A 22207-nucleotide genomic window follows, 5' to 3' on the forward strand; every position below is an offset into this window, starting at 1 on the left:
CATTTACAGAACTTTTAATTAAAACTAACTCCTAACTCCTCAGCTTATATTAATAAATAAACCCCACCAGTCCTATTTAATAAGCACTAACTACAACATATAAAATGAAGTTATTCTTTTTTGTCTTATTTAAAAGAATAATTTCCCTCACTTGCATATTTACACATTATATTATTTCCACAAAATACAACAATCATGGGCGCAGATGGCACTGGGGACGGGGGGGACATGTCCCCCCCAGATTTATAGTGACCTCATCCGAAAGCTAGCATCTACAAGCATAAACGTTGGGGTTTTAATTTAATTAACTGTACGTTTGTGGAGTTCTGTGTTCCACAATGCCCTCGTTTTTAAACTAGGAAGCGTTCAGTTCAGAGGTTACATTGTTCGGAGCTTCGTGTTCCAGTTCCAATGTAAATTTAACGCACCATCTCAAGTCCGGGGTTCTAAGGAGCTGGTAACTGCCTGTAGACTACAGACACAGGCAGTTACCATCTCCTTACGGTACGTGTCCACTGGCACTTTTTTTCAACGCAATCCGCTGCGCTGGATCTCCTTGCTCGTTTTTGAATTAAAATGAAGCAACAGAAGTAGACAGTCATAAGTTTAATATTTTTATTTTTTTACCAACCTCACTGTAACCTATAGCTCTATAAATCCATATTCTGCCGCTTTCAGCTTCTCTTCTGTGGTTGAGGCGCCTGTTCTCTGTGTGTGTGTGTGTGTGTAAGAGGCTTGTGTGTATGTGAAGACGCAGCCTGCTCTTCCCTCATTGGCTGGACGCAGCCTGCTTTTCCCTGATTGGCTGGACTGGACACAGTGCGGCGGCCGGATTTATTTGAATAAAGTTGAGCCGGAGGGCGGAGCTGCGTTAAACGCAACGCAACCCGGCATGCACCGAGGCATGCAGCGGCTCTCTCCATTGATTTTATGTATGATGTTATTATGATGTTATTTTAGTAAGCATTTGTTCTGGTTCTTATAATCTTATAATCATTTACAAGAAGGCATGTTTGTGAATCATTTCAATTTTATTTTGTAATTTTTTGTTATTTTGTTATTATTATTTTTGCACATAGGTTCTTTGATTTTTTGTTATAATACAGTTTCTTTCAGTTTTTTTTTTCAAGTTTCTGTGCTGAGATTGAGATTTTTCATCTTGTTGACATCAGCAAATGTTAAAATAAAAATTTGCAGAGGGCATGAGGTTTTGGTTTGTGATATGGAACAGTAGGCTGTCAGTGATTTGGCATCATGGTGTAAGAATGCGCGCAGATGGCACTGGGGACATATTGACATACCAGACAAATAACAGTTTCAGTATGGCTAGTGTTGATCAGAAAAGTGAATATTCTAAAGTTTATTGCAGCATATATATATATATATATATATATATATATATATATATATATATATATATATATATATATATATATATATATATATATATATGATTTTACAGCTTGGTCCCCCCCAGTTCAAAATTTCCATCTGCGCCCCTGACAACAATGACAAGTGTTTGAAGTGGTTATTTCAGTTTATTTGTTAGCTTTGTCCTTTGTTAATTTTTCTCCATCAACTTGTCTTCGTCCTCTCTCCTCTTTCTACTGGCAGGATAGTTGAATCTGGAAACACAGACACAATTAATTATAAGATTAGCGTTGTTAATAGACAATTTAAATTTAGTACAACAGAAACATGTTCAGCATCGTGTCTCGTTGGCTATAGTTAATAAAACGAATTATTTTTAAATGTAGACCGATTTTAGCCAGATCTTTTGACAGCCTGTCTGGTGAAGATGGACTATAGCCTCTCCGAGGACAGCCACCCTTTATTATACAGCCTGATCAGAATCAAATTAACTCTGTCTCAGCTAATCAGCACAGCCAGCAACACAAAGGGGCCAAGTGCATAAAAAACACTGGTGTTTGGAGTTGCAGATAGAATAGGCTTGTTTTATGGCGTTGTTTTACTTCACCTCTGCACTGTGCAGGCCAATCAGCGCCTGCCTTGGTTCCATATGTGTTGGTTAGGTTTTTAGTCTGACTTGCACATTTATCCTCTCCCAAAAGCGAGGCGGCTGCATGCTTTACAGGCAGTTCCTGAAGTTGCTTTTTTTTTGAGCTGCAGGAGTGAGAGACAACATGATGACACTTGTGACGCTGTTTCTGTTAATTCTAAAATATATACCATAAATCTCTATATTAAACAAATAATACACATTATAATAATATGGTGATAACCAACACTTTCCAACACAACTTCGCTATAACCATCGACTCTCACTCTCTACCCGACAAAGGTTGCTAGGAACCTAAGTGTTCTGGTTGATGACCAGCTCTCCTTCACGCACCATGTGGCCTCAGTTACTCGATTCTGCTGCTTTGCGCTGTACAACATCAGAAAAATTCGACCGTTTCTGACGCAACAGACCACCCAACACCCAACTCCTACAAGCAGTGGTCATCTTACGCCTTGACTACTGCAGTGTCATACTAACTGGCCTCAGTTCATCAGTAATCAACATCCTATTAAAGCGCTCAGCTGTTCCATTCCCCCAATTACTGCTCCCTCTCTCCATTCCTGCTGCTCATCTCCTCTCCTCAATTCCTCCACAATCTGGAAGCAGCCATAGCACTTCTACCTGTCGAGCTTTGGTGACATAACGCGTAGTAAACACACGTGACTCTCAAGACCGATTCGAATTTCGTTGCCATAGTTGCACCAGGGCAGCTTCAGAACGTATGACGTCATTCGAACAGGAGTATAAATATGATCACATAGTAAGTACTGTACAAACACTGCATGAGGGCATTTTTAAATTGAATCTAGGAGCATTCTTGTTTATAAAAACACAAACTAGCTAAATCTTCCCTCTCTAATAATAACTCAAACCATATGAGGCACCATTTATTTTTCTGTCCAAAAATAACATAGTTGGGCCTAAACACTGAATAATATTTAACCAGATTTAGTATTACACAAAGTCTGAGGTGTGAATACTGAACAACAAGTAGAAAGAATAAAAAAAAGAAATTCCTGAATAAAAACAAAAAAGGTTGCATCCCCTTTAAAAAATCTAGCATGGTCAGCTCAAGCTGGTTAAGATGATTGACCAGCCTAGGTTTGGCCCAGTAGGGTATGTTTACATTTTTTATTGATAGTTTAGCTGGTCTAGCATTATTAACCTGACTAAACTAGATAACCAGTATGACCAATTTAAACTGGTTAAATAAATGCACCATTTACTAAGCTGGTCAAGAGCTGGTTAACTAGTTTGTATGCCAGCCTAGTGTATGTTTTCACCTAGATGAAAGACAAACAGATGAGTGCGGTTCTGTGAAGCTGTGAATTAGACCTTAGTTACGATGGTTCATGAAGTTTAACGTGTTTAATCTTTTTATTTCTAAACAGGTAAAACGATAATGTCTACAACAAAGTCACGGTGTCTAAAGAAGTCGGGCTCTCCATCGAGGACCCCTGTGCCGACTCTTTAAATGAGAGCTCCCTGGCCCTGAGTGCACCTGCAGAGGATGCGGCGCAGCAGGCCGAGGAGGGCACAGTTACTGATGAGGACGAGAGACCCGCGTGGAGCAGCAAGTTTCTCTACATCCTCGCTCAGGTGGGCTTCTCCGTGGGACTCGGCAACGTATGGAGGTTCCCCTACCTGTGTCAGAAGAACGGTGGAGGTAAGTCAAGCTTCTTTTGTAGCTACAGTCTAATCTCTTCACAGACTATGGTTAAACTGTATTGGTGGAAAAGTGTGAGGGTGTTTTTATTATTTATACATCTCTTCTATTCTTTAGAAGAACCTGAGATTATTATAATTGTCAGCATTTAAATCATGAAAGCTTTAGCTCTGGGTAGTTTGCATATCTGAAGTAGTCTGAACACATCTGACAGAAATCAAGCTTTATTTTTAGCATGTAGGCTAAAATATTAAACACAGAAGCACATGCTCTCTGTGAAGTGAGGCTCTTGTGAGTAAAGACTAACTCTCTCTTGTACAGTGTTTAGTCTTCACTGTCATGCAAAAATCTCCAAAAATGCAACTTAACAGAAGAAGTAAAATATCAACTTGCCTTCCAATAAAATCAAAGTAAAAATATTTAATTTCAGTAAATTATGGGGTATTTATATTAGTCTATTATCACATTTTGACAAAATGTAAAAAACAACTGCCAGATGCACATTATGTATAGATGTGTATGTATATATATATATATATATATATATAATGGGTATAAAATGGAGAAACGAGGCTTTTGCATGACAGGGCTGATACAGTTCATTTAAGTTACAGAATATTGTTTTGATTAATACAAAAGTCTTTTTAAGGGATTGGCACCAACAATACAAATCTAAGTGTTTCTAACACTGATTCTTTTATTAAAATTTAAATACCCATTATCAAAGGCTTTGTCTTAGAAGAAAAAGTATTGTGGCGTGGAAGAGGAAGGAGGACTCGGGAGACTCATTGCAAGTACTCAACAGCTCTTTATTAACAGGCTTGCCACTCACTTATAGCCTTTAACAAGCCTAGAAGAGCGAAACCCAACTGCCACCACAGCACAAACAGCCCTGAGGCCACCAACCCAGCTATCCAACACAAAGATGGTAGGTCCACTTAACCCACCCAAAATATGCCCCCATAATGCCCCGCTGGCCCCGGATTACCATACCCCGCCCCCACAGGCACACTAAAAGCTGGCACACACACACACACAGACGCCACATAGCCCCCCCCTTAAGGGTCAGCCGTCCCGGCGACCCCACAAACCCAACAAGAACCCCATGAACAACAAAACATTTTTTTTTTTTACAATCAGTCACACTCAAAGTCCTCCAGGCGGGCGGGCGGCCTTCTCACCCGTGGCTGCCTTGAGTGTCCGGGCAAAGCGCCACCCGCCAGCGGCTCCGCAGAGCCAGAGTCTGGGCCGGGTTTGGGATCAGGTCCGATAGGCCCCGCCCCGCCGCCCACTGTGTCTAACAGTTTAGGACGGTAAGGGGCCAACCGATCGCGGTGCACAATCATTCTGCGTCTGCCCCACCAGATCCTGTACACCACCTCCCCAAGCCTGGACAGCACCAAGCACGGACCCACCCATGCCGACTGAAGCTTCGGGCACAGTCCCTTCTTACGCTGAGGGTTGTACAGCCAAACCCTCGCCCCCACAGATAAAGGCTCCCCAAAGCAGCGCGTATCATATGCGCGTTTCTGCTTCCGTCCGGCAGCAGACTGGTTCGAGCGCGCGAGCCCGTGCGCTAAATCCAGTGAGGACAGAAGATGCGAAACGAAAGTGGGCGCGTCCGTAGCGTGCTCGCCCCTATCAGGAGGCGCCCCGAAAGCCAGAGCCACCGGTGTCCTCAGCTCGCGACCAAACATAAGCAGGGCCGGCGTGAATCCTGTCGTCTCCTGCACGGCCGAGCGGCAGGCCAGCAGCACGACCGATAGATATTTGTCCCAGTCACGCTGGCCTTTGCTCGACACCATGGCCAACTGCGCTGCCAGCGTGCGGTTAAACCGCTCCACCAGCCCGTCACTCTGCGGATGAAGGGGCGTCGTCCTGGTCTTATGTATGCCCAAGATGCGGCAGACCTCCGCCATGACCTCCGACTCGAAGTTCCTCCCCTGGTTGCTATGCAGCTCCTCCGGAACCCCGAATCTGCAGAAGAACTCCCGCACCAGGACATCCGCAGTAGTGACCGCCCCTTGGTCCGGCACCGCGAAGGGGCCCAACACATCCACGGCCACCCGCTCCATCGGGCCGCCGCACTGATAGGGGTGAAGTGGGGCGTGGGGCGCCCTCGCGGGGCCTTTCTTGGCGGCGCACACGTCACAGCAGTGCACGAAGAGCTCCACATCAGCCCTGCACCCAGGCCAATAGAAGCGTTGTCTCAGGCGCTTCAGGGTTTTGGTAACGCCAAAGTGCCCGGCCCCAGGCGACCCATGGACTCCCCGTAGGACCGAATCCCTAAGCGCCCGCGGTATCACCACCTGAAACACGCGCCGCCCATTCACCGGATCCTCCCAGGTATGACACAGCACGCCCTCAGATAAGCTAAAGCTAGCCCAGTTGGAGTGCAGCGCTTTAGCGACCGGACCCAACGGCACCACCTCCTCCCACGACGGCACGACATTCGCCTCGAGCGCTTGTACTGCCCACATTAAGTCGCGATCCGCCCGTTGCGCATCTCGGATCTGTTCTACGGACACCTGGGCCACCGCTACACTGTCGGCCACATCCGCTGAGACTGCAGCACAACGAGCAGTCTCAGCGGATTTCTCCTCTGCACGAGCGCAATGCTTACAGTCAAAGGCCGCACACGGCCGGCGAGACAAAACGTCCGCGTTACCATGGCTACGGCCCAGTCGGTGCACCACCTCGAAGCTAAACTCCTGGAGTCTAGATATCCAGCGCGCAAGCTGGCCCTCGGGCTCGCGGAAACGCATGAGCCACTGTAGCGAGGCGTGGTTGGTGCGCAGCAGAAATGGGACCCCATACACATACGGTCGGAAATGTTTCAGGCTCTCGACCACCGCGAGTAGCTCCCGGCGCGTTACGCAATAGTTACGCTCCGCCTTGTCCAGGTGCCGGCTATAGTACGCTATTACGCGCTCTGAGCCATCCTGAACCTGTGACAGGGCCGCTCCGAGGCCACGGTCGCTCGCATCAGTATCCACAATGAAACTCTCCGACATATTCGGATACGCTAGAACTGGAGCATTGCATAGACAGCTTTTTAGCTCCTCGAATGCTCGCTCCGCCTCGTCAGACCAACGGAATGTCACACCCGGTCTAGTTAAATTGTGCAGCGGCGCCGCCACGTCCGCGAACCCCCTGATAAACCGCCTGTAATACGATGCGAGCCCCACGAAACTACGAATCATTTTCGTGTTACGTGGGACAGGCCAGTCACGGACAGCCTCCGTCTTTTTAGGGTCGGTTTCCACACCAGCACCGCTCACTACATGGCCCAGAAAATTCACGCGCTGCCTCAGCAGGTTACACTTCGCCGGGTTGAGCTTCAGGTTTGCCGCCTGAATCGCGCCGAGCACCACCTCGAGGTGAGAGAGCGCGGAGTCGAAGTCGGTCCCGTGCGCCATGACGTCATCCAGGTAAACAACGCAGCACGAACGCGGGATCCCGCTTAACACGCGCTCCATAAGACGCTCGAAAGTAGCCGGCGAGTTACACAACCCAAACGGGAGCACCGTGAAATGCCATAGAGCCGAGCCGAGCGAGAAAGCGGTTTTCTCCCTATCCCCTTCAGCTAGGGGCACCTGCCAATACCCGCTCCTCAAATCTAGCGAGCTGAACCAGGCTGAGCCCGATAGCTGATCTAGCGTATCGTCGATCCTGGGAAGCGGATAAGAGTCGAGCTTCGTGACGGCGTTAAGTCGGTGATAATCAACGCAAAAACGCCAGTTCCCGTCCTTCTTTTTTGCAAGGACCACCGGGGCCGACCACGGGCTGCTCGAAGGCTCAATAACGCCCGCACTCGCCATATCATGGACCAACTGCTCAGCCGCTACGCGTTTCGCTAATGCCAGACGGTGCGGTCTCAGCCTGATGGGCTGGGCGTCACCGGTGTTTATAGAATGAAACGCCAGGCTGGTCCTAGTACACTCACGCTCAGACACAGCGAAGCTAGCGCGAAAACGCTCAATCAGGTCGCGTAAGCGCAGTTGTTGGGGCTCTGATAAGCCCACACAACTGCGCTCCAGCATCTCTTCTATCGGATCGGTAATTAACCCCGCATCTAACGGACCCTCGAACATAACGTGCACCGAATCACACGCATCCCTTCCCAACGGCTCACTTACCCCGCACTCGTCATGTTCCTCTACGGGGAATACAGTCACCAGAACCGAGCCCCGTGCACAATCAATGACGGCTCCAACCAAGTGAGCAGGTCCTTGCCCAGAATGCACGGATCGTTGATGTGCCCAACATCAATTGTCAGCTCCGTTAATCCCAGGAGAGCGATCTGATCTCCGGTGACCGAAGAGAGAGAGATGCGCCGGCTGTAGTCCATCACAAACTCGCCTGCCACATCCCTCGCGAGCTCAGGCTTTATCAGCGAGACTGACGAGCCCGTGTCCACCAGCGCGTCCACCGTCACTCCATTCAGCGTGCACTTCAGAAAATAGCCGCCGGGCCCGAAAGCTCCGTGATCAGGTTCCGAGGGTAAACCTAGAATCCCTGGGGCCACCGTAACCCTCACTTGGTGGTCCCGGCTCCGTTTCCCGGCCGGCCGCACTGCGCTCGCTTGTGGCCACGCCCCCCGCAATGCCAGCACTCCAGTTGCGCATCAGGCCGGCTCCGCCTCCATCTCGGTGGATCATGGGCTCCGGGCGACGCCCCCCACGGTTCCGGATGGCTGGACAGGATGAGTTCGGACCGCTCAGCCACCTCCACAGCGGCCTCCAGGGTCTGTGGGTCGGCCAGTCTCACATGTTTGCGCAGCTCGTCTGGCTCTAGGGCGCGCAGGAAATTATCCAGCGCGAGGCTTCCCTGAGCCGCTCGCGGAAAGGCCGGATAAGCTTGGCGGGTTAGCAGAGCCATCTCAGATGCCAGCACGCCCAAAGTCTCTCCCCGCTGCCGGTGCCGGTCCGCCACTAGCATTTTGGCGGCCGCCTCGGAAGGTTGACGGCTGAAACGGGTTCTCAGCGCCCGCGTTAAGTCAGACAGCTCGCAGCGGCACTCCGCGGGGAGCTCGATCAGCACCCTCAGTGCGTCTCCCTGCAGTGCCAGACAGAGGTTGGCCGCCGTCTCAATATCCGTCCAGCCCGCACGGCCCGCCACGATCTCCAGCTGGGCTTCGAAGGCCGTCCAGTCAGCGCTGCCGTCATAGAATGACAGGCGGGGATGAGCCGTCAAGCTCGCCGTCAGCGCGCCGTCCACTCTGGGAGCCGGCGCCACCGACTCCACGCCATCCGCTCCACGAGCCGGCGCTGGCGTCACCGCGCCGTCCACTGTGGGAGCCGGCGCCGCCGTCCTCGCGCCATCCGTTCCGCGGGCTCGACCTTCGGACAGCCTGCTGGCGCCGTCCGGTCTGGGTCCACTCCGCTGGTGAGTCTTGCCCCTCGTCCGCCGCTATCCTCTCCAGCCGTTCGATTTCCCCTGCCAGCAGCTCCATATCATCCAGCAGGGCCACTTCTGACACCAAATGTGGCGTGGAAGAGGAAGGAGGACTCAGGAGACTTACTGCAAGTACTCAACAGCTCTTTATTAACAGGCTTGCCACTCACTTATAGCCTTTAACAAGGATAGGAGAGCGAAACCCAACTGCCACCACAGCGCAAACAGCCCTGAGGCCACCAACCCAGCTATCCAACACAAAGATGGTAGGTCCACTTAACCCACCCAAAACATGCCCCCATAATGCCCCGCTGGCCCCGGATTACCATACCACGCCCCCACAGGCACACTAAAAGCTGGCACACACACACACACACGCACACACACACAGACGCCACAGTATGATTAATTGTGATATATAATTTTTCTACTTATATATCTGTATATCTTATTTTTCCCACAATAGGAGCATTCCTGGTGCCCTACGTCATCCTACTACTTTTGATTGGCATCCCACTGTTCTTTCTGGAGCTTGCCGTGGGGCAGCTGATCCGTCGGGGCTGCATCGGGGTCTGGAACCACATCAGCCCTCGCCTGGGAGGCATTGGCTTTGCCAGCTTTGTGGTGAGTTTGGTGCAGAGCTCCGGTGTATTTGGCTGTATATTGTGCTGTATTCAGTGCTCCTGACCTGGATTTCACATGATGTTTTTTATGTGTCCTCTGCAACTGCAGGCTGGCTTCTTTGCAGCCCTCTACTACAACGTGATCGTCGGCTGGAGTATCTTCTATTTTCAGTCTTTTCAGGAGCCCCTGCCTTGGAAAGACTGCCCTCTTATCACGAATGCAACCGGCTCATGTAAGATGATTTGCAAGATGTTGAGAGATATTAGTTTTAACATAGTTAATTTAAAAAGATTAAGTTACAATAGTACCTATTCAAACACATTAAATACATTAAGTGAAATACTCCATTCAATCTTAAGGCCTAAAGCAGAGCTCAAACTCCATCCTGCTCACATTAGATCTAACACCAACTGTTCTTGTTATACAGACATCGTGCCGGAATGTGAAAAGAGCTCCGCTACCACCTACTACTGGTATCGTGAAGCTCTGGACATCTCCGATTCCATCTCGGAGCGTGGAGGACTGAACTGGAAGATGACCCTCTGTCTGCTGGGCGCATGGATAATAGTGTGTCTGTCAATGATGAAGGGCATTCAGACTTCAGGGAAGGTAAGTGTAAAAACAGTAGTGAATAAGTGTGATACCAGTAAAATATTTCTAATCCAGAAAATGATAAAAAATACTAAATAAAAAAACTGAGTGCTAAATGGTAGACCTGAAAAATTAAGAACGGCATTTCCAAAATTCAAGCCTTAACAGTCTAGTGGTTTTAAAAATTAGATCTTTCATTTCAATACTAAAGGATATACCACAGAATGAGCATAAAAAGATAAAAATATCTTATCTTATCTTAAACAAAGAGGCTGAATGCAAAGGAAAGCGTCCTCTGTATAGATGTAGGTGATAAACATAATGCTTATTTTAACTCTGATTGGTTATTAAGCCAATCAGATGGCACAAAGGTCAGATTTAGTTATGCCCCATTTAAATCCATCAGAAATAAACCACAAGGAACATAGTATAAAAAAAATTGTTTTCTGTGCCAGTTCGTAATAAACGTAAACATAAATCAAATAAAATCACTACTTTGGATCATGAAAATTAGTAGACAGGGTTTTTTAATATAGTGAAAATGATAAAATTCCACATTCCTGGAGAACTTTTTAAAAACTAACGGTTAACAATATGTTCTTTGATTGTCTGCAGGTGGTTTACTTCAGCTCCCTGTTTCCGTATTTGGTGCTGTTCTGTTTCTTGGTGAGAGCCATGCTCCTGGAAGGCTCTGTGGATGGAATTGTCCACATGTTCACCCCAAAGGTAAGACCCTAAATACAAAAGGACACCATATCTGTGAATCAGTGAAAGATCCTCACTCTAATAACTAAATGTCTTACAAATAGCAAAATGTTTGCACCCCTGCTCCAATTACATGTATTTCTTAATTAAAAGGCACAGTTTAGGTTGTTGGCTCAGTCTGATAAGAGTGTTTGTGTGTTTTTTTCAGATTGAGATCATGCTGGATCCTACAGTGTGGAGAGATGCTGCTATTCAGATCTTCTTCGCTCTGGGCCTGGGCTGTGGTGGAGTCATCGCCTTCTCCAGTTACAACAAGAAGGATAACAACTGCCACTCCGACGCTGTGCTCGTCTCGTTCATCAACTTCTTCACGTCTACGTATATTAGCTACGCTGGTGGTGTTTGCAGTGCTGGGCTTTAAAGCCAACATTGTGACCACCAAATGCGTTGAGCTGTAAGTCCCACCTTTTTACTGAAGCCAATACAGGGGAAGGTTGTTGTGTTTTGCATTTAGAAATTTAGGAAAATGTATGAGAACCTATTGTATTTTACCAAAATGTAGAATTAGCAGCCACTGCACTTTTTATTAGGCTGTGGAAGTTGAGCAGCAAAAGTTGCTGATAAGGTTAAGGATACAGTCTTTTGTAAATATTATTGAAATTGAATAAATTAATAGTTTTACATATTAAAATGTCTAAAACACTCCTACAACTGTATATTCTTTCTTTAATGAAACATGCAGGTGTTCAGTGTTTTTAAATGATGGATTAAATTTATTGCCATGTAACTGGTCACAATAACAATAAAATGTTCTCTTGTTTTACTAAATTTCAGGAACACACAGAAGATAGTTGGTTATCTGGGTACCAAGATAAGTTACGATGTGATCCCGCCTCACATCGACTTCAGTAAAGTGAGCAGGGAAGATTACCAGCAGATAATTGGAGTAATTCGTGGTGTGAAGGAGAACGATTTCTCTCAGCTGGGACTGGACAGCTGTGATATTACAGAGGAGCTGAACCAGGTAAGCAGGAGTTAAATAGCCCTTTCTACATCAGACACAGTTATAGTAGTACCTGAACTTTACTCTGACCCTAGGAGAATGGGGTGGGTGGGATGGTGATTACCAGCATCCAGACTTCAGTAATTTTCTCTTGTTAAAATCAATCATATCCTCAAGACAATGCTTTAAAATCTAGTGGAATGCCTTCACTGGACAGTAGAGACTTTTTTTTTAACGAAGAAACAATGAATGAACAGGTGTCCTACTACTTTTGTCTATATAGTGTAGCTAAAAACCACTATACACTAAAAAGAGACATAAAATTAGGTTTTTGAAATAGTCTATGACCCATATATTGTAAAAAAAAATGTGTGCATAATTTATTTATCATGCATTATGTCTTTCTCTCCAACTCTCTCAATCTCTCAGGGTGTTCAGGGTACAGGGCTGGCCTTCATTGCTTTCACCGAGGCCATGACCCACTTCCCCGGCTCACCCTTCTGGTCAGTAATGTTCTTCCTCATGCTGACGAGTCTGGGCCTGGGCAGCATGTTCGGCAACATGGAGGGTATCATCACGCCCATTGTGGACACTTTTAAAATCCGCAAGGAGTATATCACAGGTCAGTCAAAAAGCTAAGCCAATTTACACATAATTTGCATTGTTTGGTGTAATATCTCACATTAGTGTAACTACAGTAGATCTAATCTATTGAACACTGTATTCACATCATCTTAATCCGCTCTCTTCTTACAGTGGGCTGCTGTATCCTGTCGTTCTTCGTTGGCTTGATGTTCGTTCAGCGATCAGGAAACTACTTTGTCTCCATGATGGATGAATACTCGGCCTCACTGCCGCTCCTTCCCATCGTATTTCTGGAAAACGTGGCTGTGGCCTGGATCTACGGAACTGACAGGTATGTTACATATTTTTTACATATAGACAAAGTTGGATTCATTGGGTTTTTGAAAAAAACTCAAAAACTGTATTACTGCTGTCTGCTTTATGCATTTTTGCTTTCTACTAATTTGTAGTCCTAAACATCAAGTGTAAAAATGTGCTCCAAAATGAGTTAGGATAAAATCCTGTTAAATATTAGCTTATAATAATATTGACACAGCGCTGCAGCTTTATAGCTGTTACACACAGTTACTGATGAGTTAACTTTGTTCTAGTTACTAAATTCATTTCTTCTTACAGCAAATCATGTCATGTAGTGATTTGTCTCTACTGTGCAGTGAGCTTAATCATGAAAACCTGACTGTCTGTTTTTTCTCAGATTTTACGAGGATTTAAAGGAGATGCTGGGCTTTAGACCGTTCCGTGTTTATTATTACATGTGGAAGTACATCACTCATCTTCTGCTCCTGGCTATGCTGGTTGCCAGCCTTGTTCAGATGGGTCTGGCCCCTCCCACTTACACTGCCTGGATCCAAGAGCTGGTGAGTCCTGCCGCACTTCTAATGCTAACTTTAAAATCTTAGATTAAGAGAATTATACCAATCTGTTGTACTAATAGCCTGTTTCCTATACACAAACACATGCTCTTAGCTCATTCAGTGCACTGTAAAGACAGATAATTTACTAAGTAGCAGTTAAGGCTTAACAAGTGCAAATGCCTCCTATAATCAAAAGCCTTTAACAGGAAGGCATGATAACAACTAAAACCAACTCAGGATTGAGGTTGCTGGCATTTCCCAGAATAATCCTTTTTCTGTGTGTGTTTGTTTCTCAGGTTCAGGAGCAATCCCTCAGCTTCCCACCATGGGGTCTGGCAGTCTGCATCACGCTGATGGTAATCGCCGTCCTGCCTTTGCCTGTGGTCTTCTGTCTGCGCTACTGCAACATCAAAAACAAGAACGCCATCATGAAAGAGAGCGCGAGACACACCAGGGAGGAGGAAGAAGAGGGTAAAGCATCATCATCCATGACTTCCAGCAGCAGCAGCAGCTCCCGCAAGGAGAGCAGCTCTAGGCAGACTGACCCTGAGACCAACAGCCACGACAGCGCCAATTACGTGGTGGTCGATATAACTGAAATGACCGAGTCAGTGGTGTGAGGAGTGTAAATATCACTCAGCAATTAACATAAATCATAGTTTATACAGTGAGTCCAAAAAGTATTTGATCCCTTGCTGATTTTTTTTGTTTGCCCACTAATAAAGACACTATCCTTCTGCACTTTTAATGGTAGATATATTCTAACATGGAGAGACAGAATATCAAGACAAAAATCCAGAATATAATTTTAAAGAATATATTTTAATTAATTTGTATTTCAATGAGGAAAGTAAGTATTTGATCCCTCTTGCCAAACACACTCAATACTTAGTGGCAAAGCCTTTGTTTGCACAGCGGTGAGACGTTTGTTGTAGTTAACCACAAGTTTAGCACACACACCAGGGGGAATTTTGGCCCACTCTTCTTTGCAGATCCTCTCTAAATCATGAAGGTTGGTGGGCTGTCGCTTGGCAACTCTGACCTTCAGCTCCCTCCATAGATTTTCGATCGGATTGAGGTCTGGCGACTGGCTGGGCCACTCCATGACCTTAATGTGATTTTTCTTGAGCCAATCCTTTGTTGCCTTTGCTGTATGTTTAGGGTCGTTATCATGTTGGAAGACCCAACCACGGCCCATTTTCAGATCCCTGGCAGAGGGGAGGAGGTTGTCCCTCAGGATTGTGCAGTACATGCGCACTGGCTGCTCGGCAATGCTGCATCAGCAGCAGCTCGAAAAGAAGTGGTGGCTGACTTCACATGTATCGGAGGAAGCATGTGTTAGTCTTCCTCTTTTCCTCATTTTGCTCCAAAAGGCAGAACTTTTTTTCTTCTGGTTTCGGTGGTTATTACAGGGAACACTGGTTCACCTCTGCCTGGCCGGAGAAGTTAGTCTGCTCCGCTGCACACCTGTGCGATTCTTCTGCGCTCTGGGAAATTTATTCGGTCATCATCGCTGCCCTTCTTTGGGGATATAAATGGTCGGGAAAATCCATCTTACTTAACTCAGACAATCTCGCCGCGGTCTACATTATCAATAAAAGTTGTTACAAATTCATCTCACTACTTCCATTAAGCATCAATCTTTTTCAGTTTCAGAAATTCAAATTCTTGGCACCACATGCAACCCGACTGAAACTACATTTCACCTAACCCACATCTGAAACAACTTATCCTCTAAGCACAACGACCCATACTAACAGCTGTCTCCCCACAAACTCAACCCCGCCCCCCCATCTCTTTTCCCTTGCATCATCCATCCGTAATGGCTGCTTTCCTCACATTTATTCACTCCCAAAATTTTGCCCCTTCCTCATCACTCCATCTGGCCGCCATAAATTTCTTCACTTAACTAATCACTAGCATTCCACACCCTTACTCAAATCACCCCAAATTTCCCTCCTCCTGAATGGAATCCAACCGCACATTGTCGAGCGCCCATCACTCCTGAAACCCTGCTAGGATGTATTCAAACCCTACAATCAGGCATTCACCCTACGCCAACATTCACCATGCTCAAAGCCCTTTTTCTCCTGGCTTACTTCGGACTCCATAGATGCTCAAAATTCGCTTCCCTAAAAATCTCCCACAACTTCTTCACATATCCCCTACTATCAGATCTCAGCATCCTCGACTCAGACACCCTCATCTTCAATATCAAGCGAGGCAAAACCAACCAAAGTGGCAAGCATCACCTTCAGATCGAATTTGGCGATGATGGTGGGGGTATTCTGTATTCTGTTTTATGAATATCATAAGGCATTTTTGGCAAAATCTGCGTCTTTCATTGCACACTAATTCCTGGCTGGACAGGTTCGTTGTGGACACCGAGCTGCTGGTCTGCTACTTCGGTGGCCACCACACTCTAGCGTGCTCTGTTTGCGGATCTGCCACACGCCTGCCCTCTGCCCCATGAACAGTGCGGCAAGCGTTCTGGCTGCTGTCCCCGGTGCTGAAACTGTTAGCTTTGTGCACAATGTTTGTGGGTGCCCGCTCACTGCTCACCAAGGGAACGTTCTATGCAATAACTTCAATTAGTCTGTGTGCTTGTCTCCTAACTGTAAATTTCTCCATATCGAATATTCTGTATAGTGTCTGTAGAGTAACAATGGAGAAAAGAGCAGAAAAAACTAAGACAAAGAGAGAGAGAGAAAGGGTTAGAGGTGAGCAGCAGAAATGTGCTCTGATTAAAAGTAATATTTTTATGATTAGGAGTTAAGTATTGCAATTAATTTGGCTCGAGCCAGGTACCATTTTGCTGCCACCACCTTTAATACCCTGGTATGATCTGTATGAATTACAGCCAATCTAAAAACACACCCCAAAACATCCATGGGGCTAATGTTCATGTTAAGAAGTCACCACTACTAAGGCCTACTCAATCTGTAGCTTACTTCTCCCTACTATTTTTTTTTTCTAATTTGAAATACATGTAACAAAGACACAGAGTAGTTAAGGGGCAAAATAAAAATAACTCACCCACCAATGAGTCCCACCCCCAGGGTCTGAGCTTGCGGCTTGGTTCAATTCCACCGGGAAACATGCAGGTCAGACTCACATTTTACCAGCTTCTCTGTTGGTCATGATTATAGATGGTAAGCCAAACACGCGGCTGAGGTCCTAACCCCTACAAGAGGTAACCATTCCTCCCCTTCTAACACAGAGAGAGAGGGGGTTTAACTGATCCTATCTTCAGTGCAGACTGATCTACCATCAGCGAACAACACCCTCCTGTACCAGCACCAAACTTTTCCAGCCTCTCTGCCTCGTTCACTTACCCATTACACCATTAATCTCTCTCCCCATATCTCCCCCTCTTAACAACTCACAGGTACAGCTTCAAGTTTCTGGGTGTTCACATCAGCGAGGATCTGACGTGGTGAGGAAGGCACAACGCCCAATGCCTGTACTTCCTCAAATGGCTGAGGAGGTTTGGTCTGAATCCCAGCATCCTCAGGACTTTCTACACCTGCACTGGGTAGTGCGTACAGCGCAGTACATCACTGGAGTTCAGCTCCCAATGCTTTTGAATTTATTCACCAACCGCTGCATGAGGAAATCCAGAAGGATCATGAAGCCACTCCCTGTTCTCACAGCTGCTGAGTGGAAGGTGTCTCAGATGCTTGAAGACAGCTTCTTCCCCCAGGCAACCAGACAGCAGAACGGTGTTCTGCCCAACCCACCCCACTGACACCCATATAAACTCTGCACCCTGCACTTTACACTTCATCTATCGGACTTTCCGATATTATATAGCATTCTGCCCCCTGCACTTCCCACTTGCCACATTTTGCATGTGTAAATTTTCTTCTAGTAAGTGCACCTGTGAATCTCGCAAGCACAAAAAAAAGTGTGCACGCTGAACAAAATATCACTCAGCTTAATTTATCTCCTTGTCATGTTTATTTTTTTTAAGTGGTGCCAATCGATTATCACGTATCTGCTAGCTGTTTGTCTTGCTCGTGTTGCTGGTCTCTTTTTAGATGTTTAAGACCTGTAATTTTGGCTAACTTTAAAATAATTTAAAGTATGGAAAATAAAGACTTGCATTTGCATCCTGCCTCCTCCTCATCGCTACATAAAGTGCGACCAAAAAAGGATGCAGCAAGTCAACTCATGGCAATGGAGGAGCAAATGGAGTTTTTAAGAAGCCTCATATCCAAGCTACAAGATGGACAGCCACTCTTGTTACCCTCCTTGATGCAACCCCCCAGTGAGTACGATGGTAAACATGGGTCCTGTGAGGCCTTCATAATGCAGTGCTCCATCTACTTAGAATATTTGTTGCTACCCCTCCAGAACTTATCAAGGTACTTTTTATAAAGACTTTGCTGAGGGGTAGGGCTTCAGAGGGGGGAGACATTATTTTTGAAAGAAGGCCTGAAAGGGCAAAGACTGTGGAGGGGTTCTTTGAGTTGTTAAAACTGAGGTTTTCTAAGCGTGCAGCTCCAGGTCCAGCACCTGCTGCCTCAGCCTCAGCTCCAGCACCTGCTGCTCCAACACCAGCAGTGCCTGCTGCCTCAGCTTCAGCTCCAGCACCTGCTGCCTCAGCTCCAGCTCCAGCACCTGCTGCCCCAGCGCCCGCTGCCCCAGCTCCAGCGCCAGCACCAGCAGCGGCTGCTGCCCCAGCTCCAGCAGCGCCTGCTGTCTCAGCTCCAGCATCTGCTGCCTCCGCTCCAGCACCAGCACCCGCTGCCTCAGCACCAGCAGCTCCCACTGCTCCAGCCTCAGCTCCAGCAGCTCCCACTGCTCCAGCCTCAGCTCCAGCAACAGCTGCTCCAGCTTCAGCTCCAGTGTCTGCAGTGCCTGCCGCCCATGTGGTACCCACTGCTTTAGCTCCAGTGCCAGCGGTGCCCGCTTCTCCTGATCCTGTGTCTGCAGTGCCTGCCGCCCATGTGGTACCCACTGCTTCTGCTACAGTGCCCGCGGCTCCGGCCGTCTCTGACCCTGTGCCCGCGGCTCCGGCCACCTCTGATCCTGTGCCCGCGGACCCGGACGCCTCTGATCCTGTGCCCGCGGCTCCGGCCGCCTCTGATCCTGTGCCCGCGGACCCGGCCGCCTCTGATCCTGTGCCCGCGGACCCGGCCGCCTTTGATCCTGTGCCCGCGGACCCGGCCGCCTCTGATCCTGTGCCCGCGGACCCGGCCGCCTCTGATCCTGTGCCCGCGGACCCGGCCGCCTCTGAACCTGTATCCGCTCCCAGAACTAAGCACACCCCCAGGTCTGCTCCAGCCCCTCGAACTCTGCCCAGGCTGGTTCCACAGACTTTTTGGAACCAGCAGAATTTTACCAGTCCTGGATTCCAGTCTAATTTTGTATTTGTACCTGTCTCAGTTCCTGTCTTAGTCCCAGTTTCTGTCTGTATCCCTGTACCTGTGTCTATTCATGTTTCAGTTCCTGTCCGTCCCTGTCAATGTATTTGTCCCAGTTCCCCTGTACAGTCTTGTCCAGTCCTCGTTCCTGTCCACTACCCCATCTGCATTTCTGTCTAGTGTTCACTCCTCTGTCCAGTCTTAGCCCTTTGTCCAGTTGTTTGTCCAGTCTCAGCCCTTTGTCCAGTCTAAGCCCCGTCCAGTCGTTTGTCCTGTCTAAGCCCTCTGTCCAGTCTTTTGTCCAGTCTCAACCCCCTGTCCAGTCCTTGTCCCCTGTCCAGTCTTAGCCCCCTGTCCTGTCTTTAGTCCAGTCTCTTTTTCCCTCCACAGTCCAGTCTCCCCTCATGTCCAATGTCTAATTCTAGTCCTGTCACCTCTTTTGTACTGAGTTCCTCCGTCCTAGTTCTGTCTCGTCTTGTTCTCAGATCCCTTTCTCTCGGCGCCTCTGGTAGTGGCGCCGTTGAGGGGGGTGGTGTCACACCTTAGCCTATGTCTGTCTTGTGTTTCTCCCTCATTCGGTCCCATGTGCTCCTGCCCTGTTTACCTGTCATGTGTTCCCAGCCCTGTGCCTCTGTTGTTTTGGTCCCTGTCTCTGCCCCAGCTCCACCCTTGCCCTGCCCTAGCCATTATTGTTGTCACCTCCTGTCTCATTTGTAACCCCACCCCCTTGTTAATTCCAAAGGTGTCCCTGTGTATAAATACCTCATGTGCTCCTTTGTTCTGTGTCGCGCTTTTTGTCTGATCTTGTCCTGTTACTATGTCCAGATCTAGTTTCTGTTTTGTTTAACCTCAGACCCGCTGTGTTTTTTGTGTTCAGTGTTTTAGGTTTGCTTTTTTTTAGTTTTTTCTTTGTTTGTTATTTTTGCTGGTTTGTTGCAGTCTTTTAGTTTATCCTCTGTTTTTTTAGTGTTTTGTTTTTTGTTCATTTAAAATAGGGAAAATAAAGACTTGCATTTGCATCCTGCCTCCTCCTCATCGTTACAGCCGCCATGGAGAACCGGAGAACTTCTCCTGTCTCAGCTGGATTTTGAGGTCCTCAGCTTGTCGTCGTTGCCTCCTTCACCTCCCCCAGCACCAAGGAAAACAGCTAAAGGTTGTATTCTCTTTGTCAGACATTTTAAAAAGTGTCTAACTCTAAGGTAAATGCGACAATGTCATGTTTTCCAGGTGCCTGTGTCCTGGAAATATGGAAATGAAGGACACCTCAGCCCGGCGCAGCGAGGTCCTAGGCCTTTCTGCCACGGGAGCAAGCTGTTCAGCCACCTCTTTGCACTCCACTGCTGGCTACGGGAGTGGTGCTGCACCACAGGTATGATGTACGGCATACTCCCCTCCACCAGTCTTACACCTTATGCCACTCCTGGTTCAGCTTTGTTTTCCTTTTGATTTTAAGAACTCATTCAACTTATTTAAATGTCAAAACAGAAACCTCAGGATGACATCAAGAGACCTACAAAAAGAATGGCAAATGGCAGCTGGGGTGAATTGCAGGGAAAGAACAGATGGAAATTGGCCCCTAGAGGCTCAAGTTACGTAAAGGTAGAAAAAAAAGTGTCCATCATTAAGAAGCAATGAAGAACCAGGCTGACGTTTTCCAAAATAATATAAGGATTGGACCATATAGGACTGGAGTAAGATCATCCTCTCTGATGAGTCCACATTTTTGCATTGCCTCAAACCTGTTCATTGTATGGTTAGACGAAGACCTGAAGAGGCGTACAAGCAACAGTGTCTTGAATCCAATGTAAAAGTTGGTGGAGGATCAGTGATAATCTGAGGATGCTTCAGCCAGGCTGGAATCATTCAGCCTCAGAAGCAGAAACTGAAGATTTAAATCTTAAACTTAGGATCCACTCTCAAAATTGGAGCTGGCCATTTAATACATATTTCATGAAGCACCTACAAGTCCCCACAAAAAAAGTCAGATTTGCCCTCCAAAAGCTCGGCCTTTCACACTCCATAATAATGAATAGTCCATCAAAAAGTTTCAACTCCTATCTAAAATGCCAGACCTGAGAGGCTGCTGCAATCTCAGAAACTACCACCTCAACAGCAAAACCTCAAGTGCCTTAAACAAAGATTTTCCACCACATTGTTTTGTCTATGGAATATATTGAGGACATTCAAAAACAGACAGCTGGATGAGCAACGACATTAAGAAAATCTATGGAGAATTTATAAGTTGCTAAATGAAAAATTGTACCCATGTATATTGTTCCAATCAGGAAAACATTATAGGAGAAATTGGATAAGAAATACAAGGTAACCAGAGAGAATGCTATAGCTAAGATAAGAGCTTGCTGCGATCTGTCACTATATTACAGATGAGGTTAAGCTTTTTTCCCAAACCCACACTGCAGCCCACCTTGCTGAAGCTAAAGAATCTCTAACTGCTGAATGGGTTATCAGAGCCTGATAATTGACTGTGCTGCAAACATGACTATCTGTGCAGCTTAGTTAAATGTGCACATCACCTGTTTTGCACATGTCCTGAATTTGATTGTGGAAAAAGTCACTCACCTAAACTTGAGAAAATCCAAACTACAGCAAATAGAATAGCTGAATATTTGAAATCAAGCACAACAGCTAAAGAAAAACTGAGTTTCAGGAGCAAATGGGAAACCTAAACTTAAGCTGATACAGGAGGTGGACACTCACTGGAACAGTACATTCAATATGTTACAAAAGCTTTACAAACAATGGGAATCCCTGGCAGCATCTCTCAACAGCCTGAACACTGATCTTGGGGTCTTCTATTCAGAGAAGTTTTGAAACAATAAATAACAGTAACAGTTGAGTTGTCTGAAAAGAAAAGAGTCTCAGGCTCTAAAATCATTCCTTTGGTCAAGATGTTAAAACACTGTAGTGCCAGACAATGTGCCCTGAATACACATCAATGCAAACATGGCCAACATAATCAAGACCAATTTGATCAACATGTTTGCTGTAATAGAGAAGATGACTGCACTGTCATTATCAACATTGCTTGATCCAAGACTGTGATTTTGTAATTTGAGCAATACCCAGGCAGCTGTGGACAGGCAGGCTAACCAGAGAAATGTGCCAGCTTCATTGTGCCTGCGGTCCCCCAAGAATCTGTTCAACCAGTGGCACCTCTGGGGCCTTCTGGACAGCCATATGGAGGAAGAGCTACGGGCACCCAGTGCAACTGCCAGTGCTATAGCAGAGATGCAGAGGTAAAGTATATGTATTGCTGATCATCTGTGGAAGGATAAATGAATGGATGAAATACTACATTGTATTTATTTTATTTTCGTTCTAATTTAGATACCTAAGAGCACACCTACCTATGTGGAGGGCTGACCATAA

General features: G+C 46.7%; 1 protein-coding gene and 1 pseudogene across 1 annotated transcript; one reads left to right on the plus strand and one right to left on the minus strand.

The window, feature by feature from the left end:
- The first annotated feature begins 3424 nt into the window (after positions 1 to 3424).
- LOC111192933 (sodium-dependent neutral amino acid transporter B(0)AT2-like) lies at positions 3425 to 16673 on the plus strand (annotated as a pseudogene).
- On the minus strand, positions 15849 to 18892 carry LOC125782684 (uncharacterized). The gene is made up of 3 exons (XM_049467446.1): positions 18879 to 18892; positions 18452 to 18757; positions 15849 to 16002 (listed from the first exon to the last, which is right to left on the minus strand). The coding sequence occupies exons 1-3, from the start codon at positions 18890 to 18892 to the stop codon at positions 15849 to 15851; spliced, it is 474 nt and encodes a 157-aa protein (XP_049323403.1).
- Positions 18893 to 22207: the final 3315 nt, after the last annotated feature.

This window comes from Astyanax mexicanus, chromosome 18, assembly GCF_023375975.1.
Source record: "Astyanax mexicanus isolate ESR-SI-001 chromosome 18, AstMex3_surface, whole genome shotgun sequence".
Lineage (NCBI taxonomy): Eukaryota > Metazoa > Chordata > Actinopteri > Characiformes > Acestrorhamphidae > Astyanax > Astyanax mexicanus.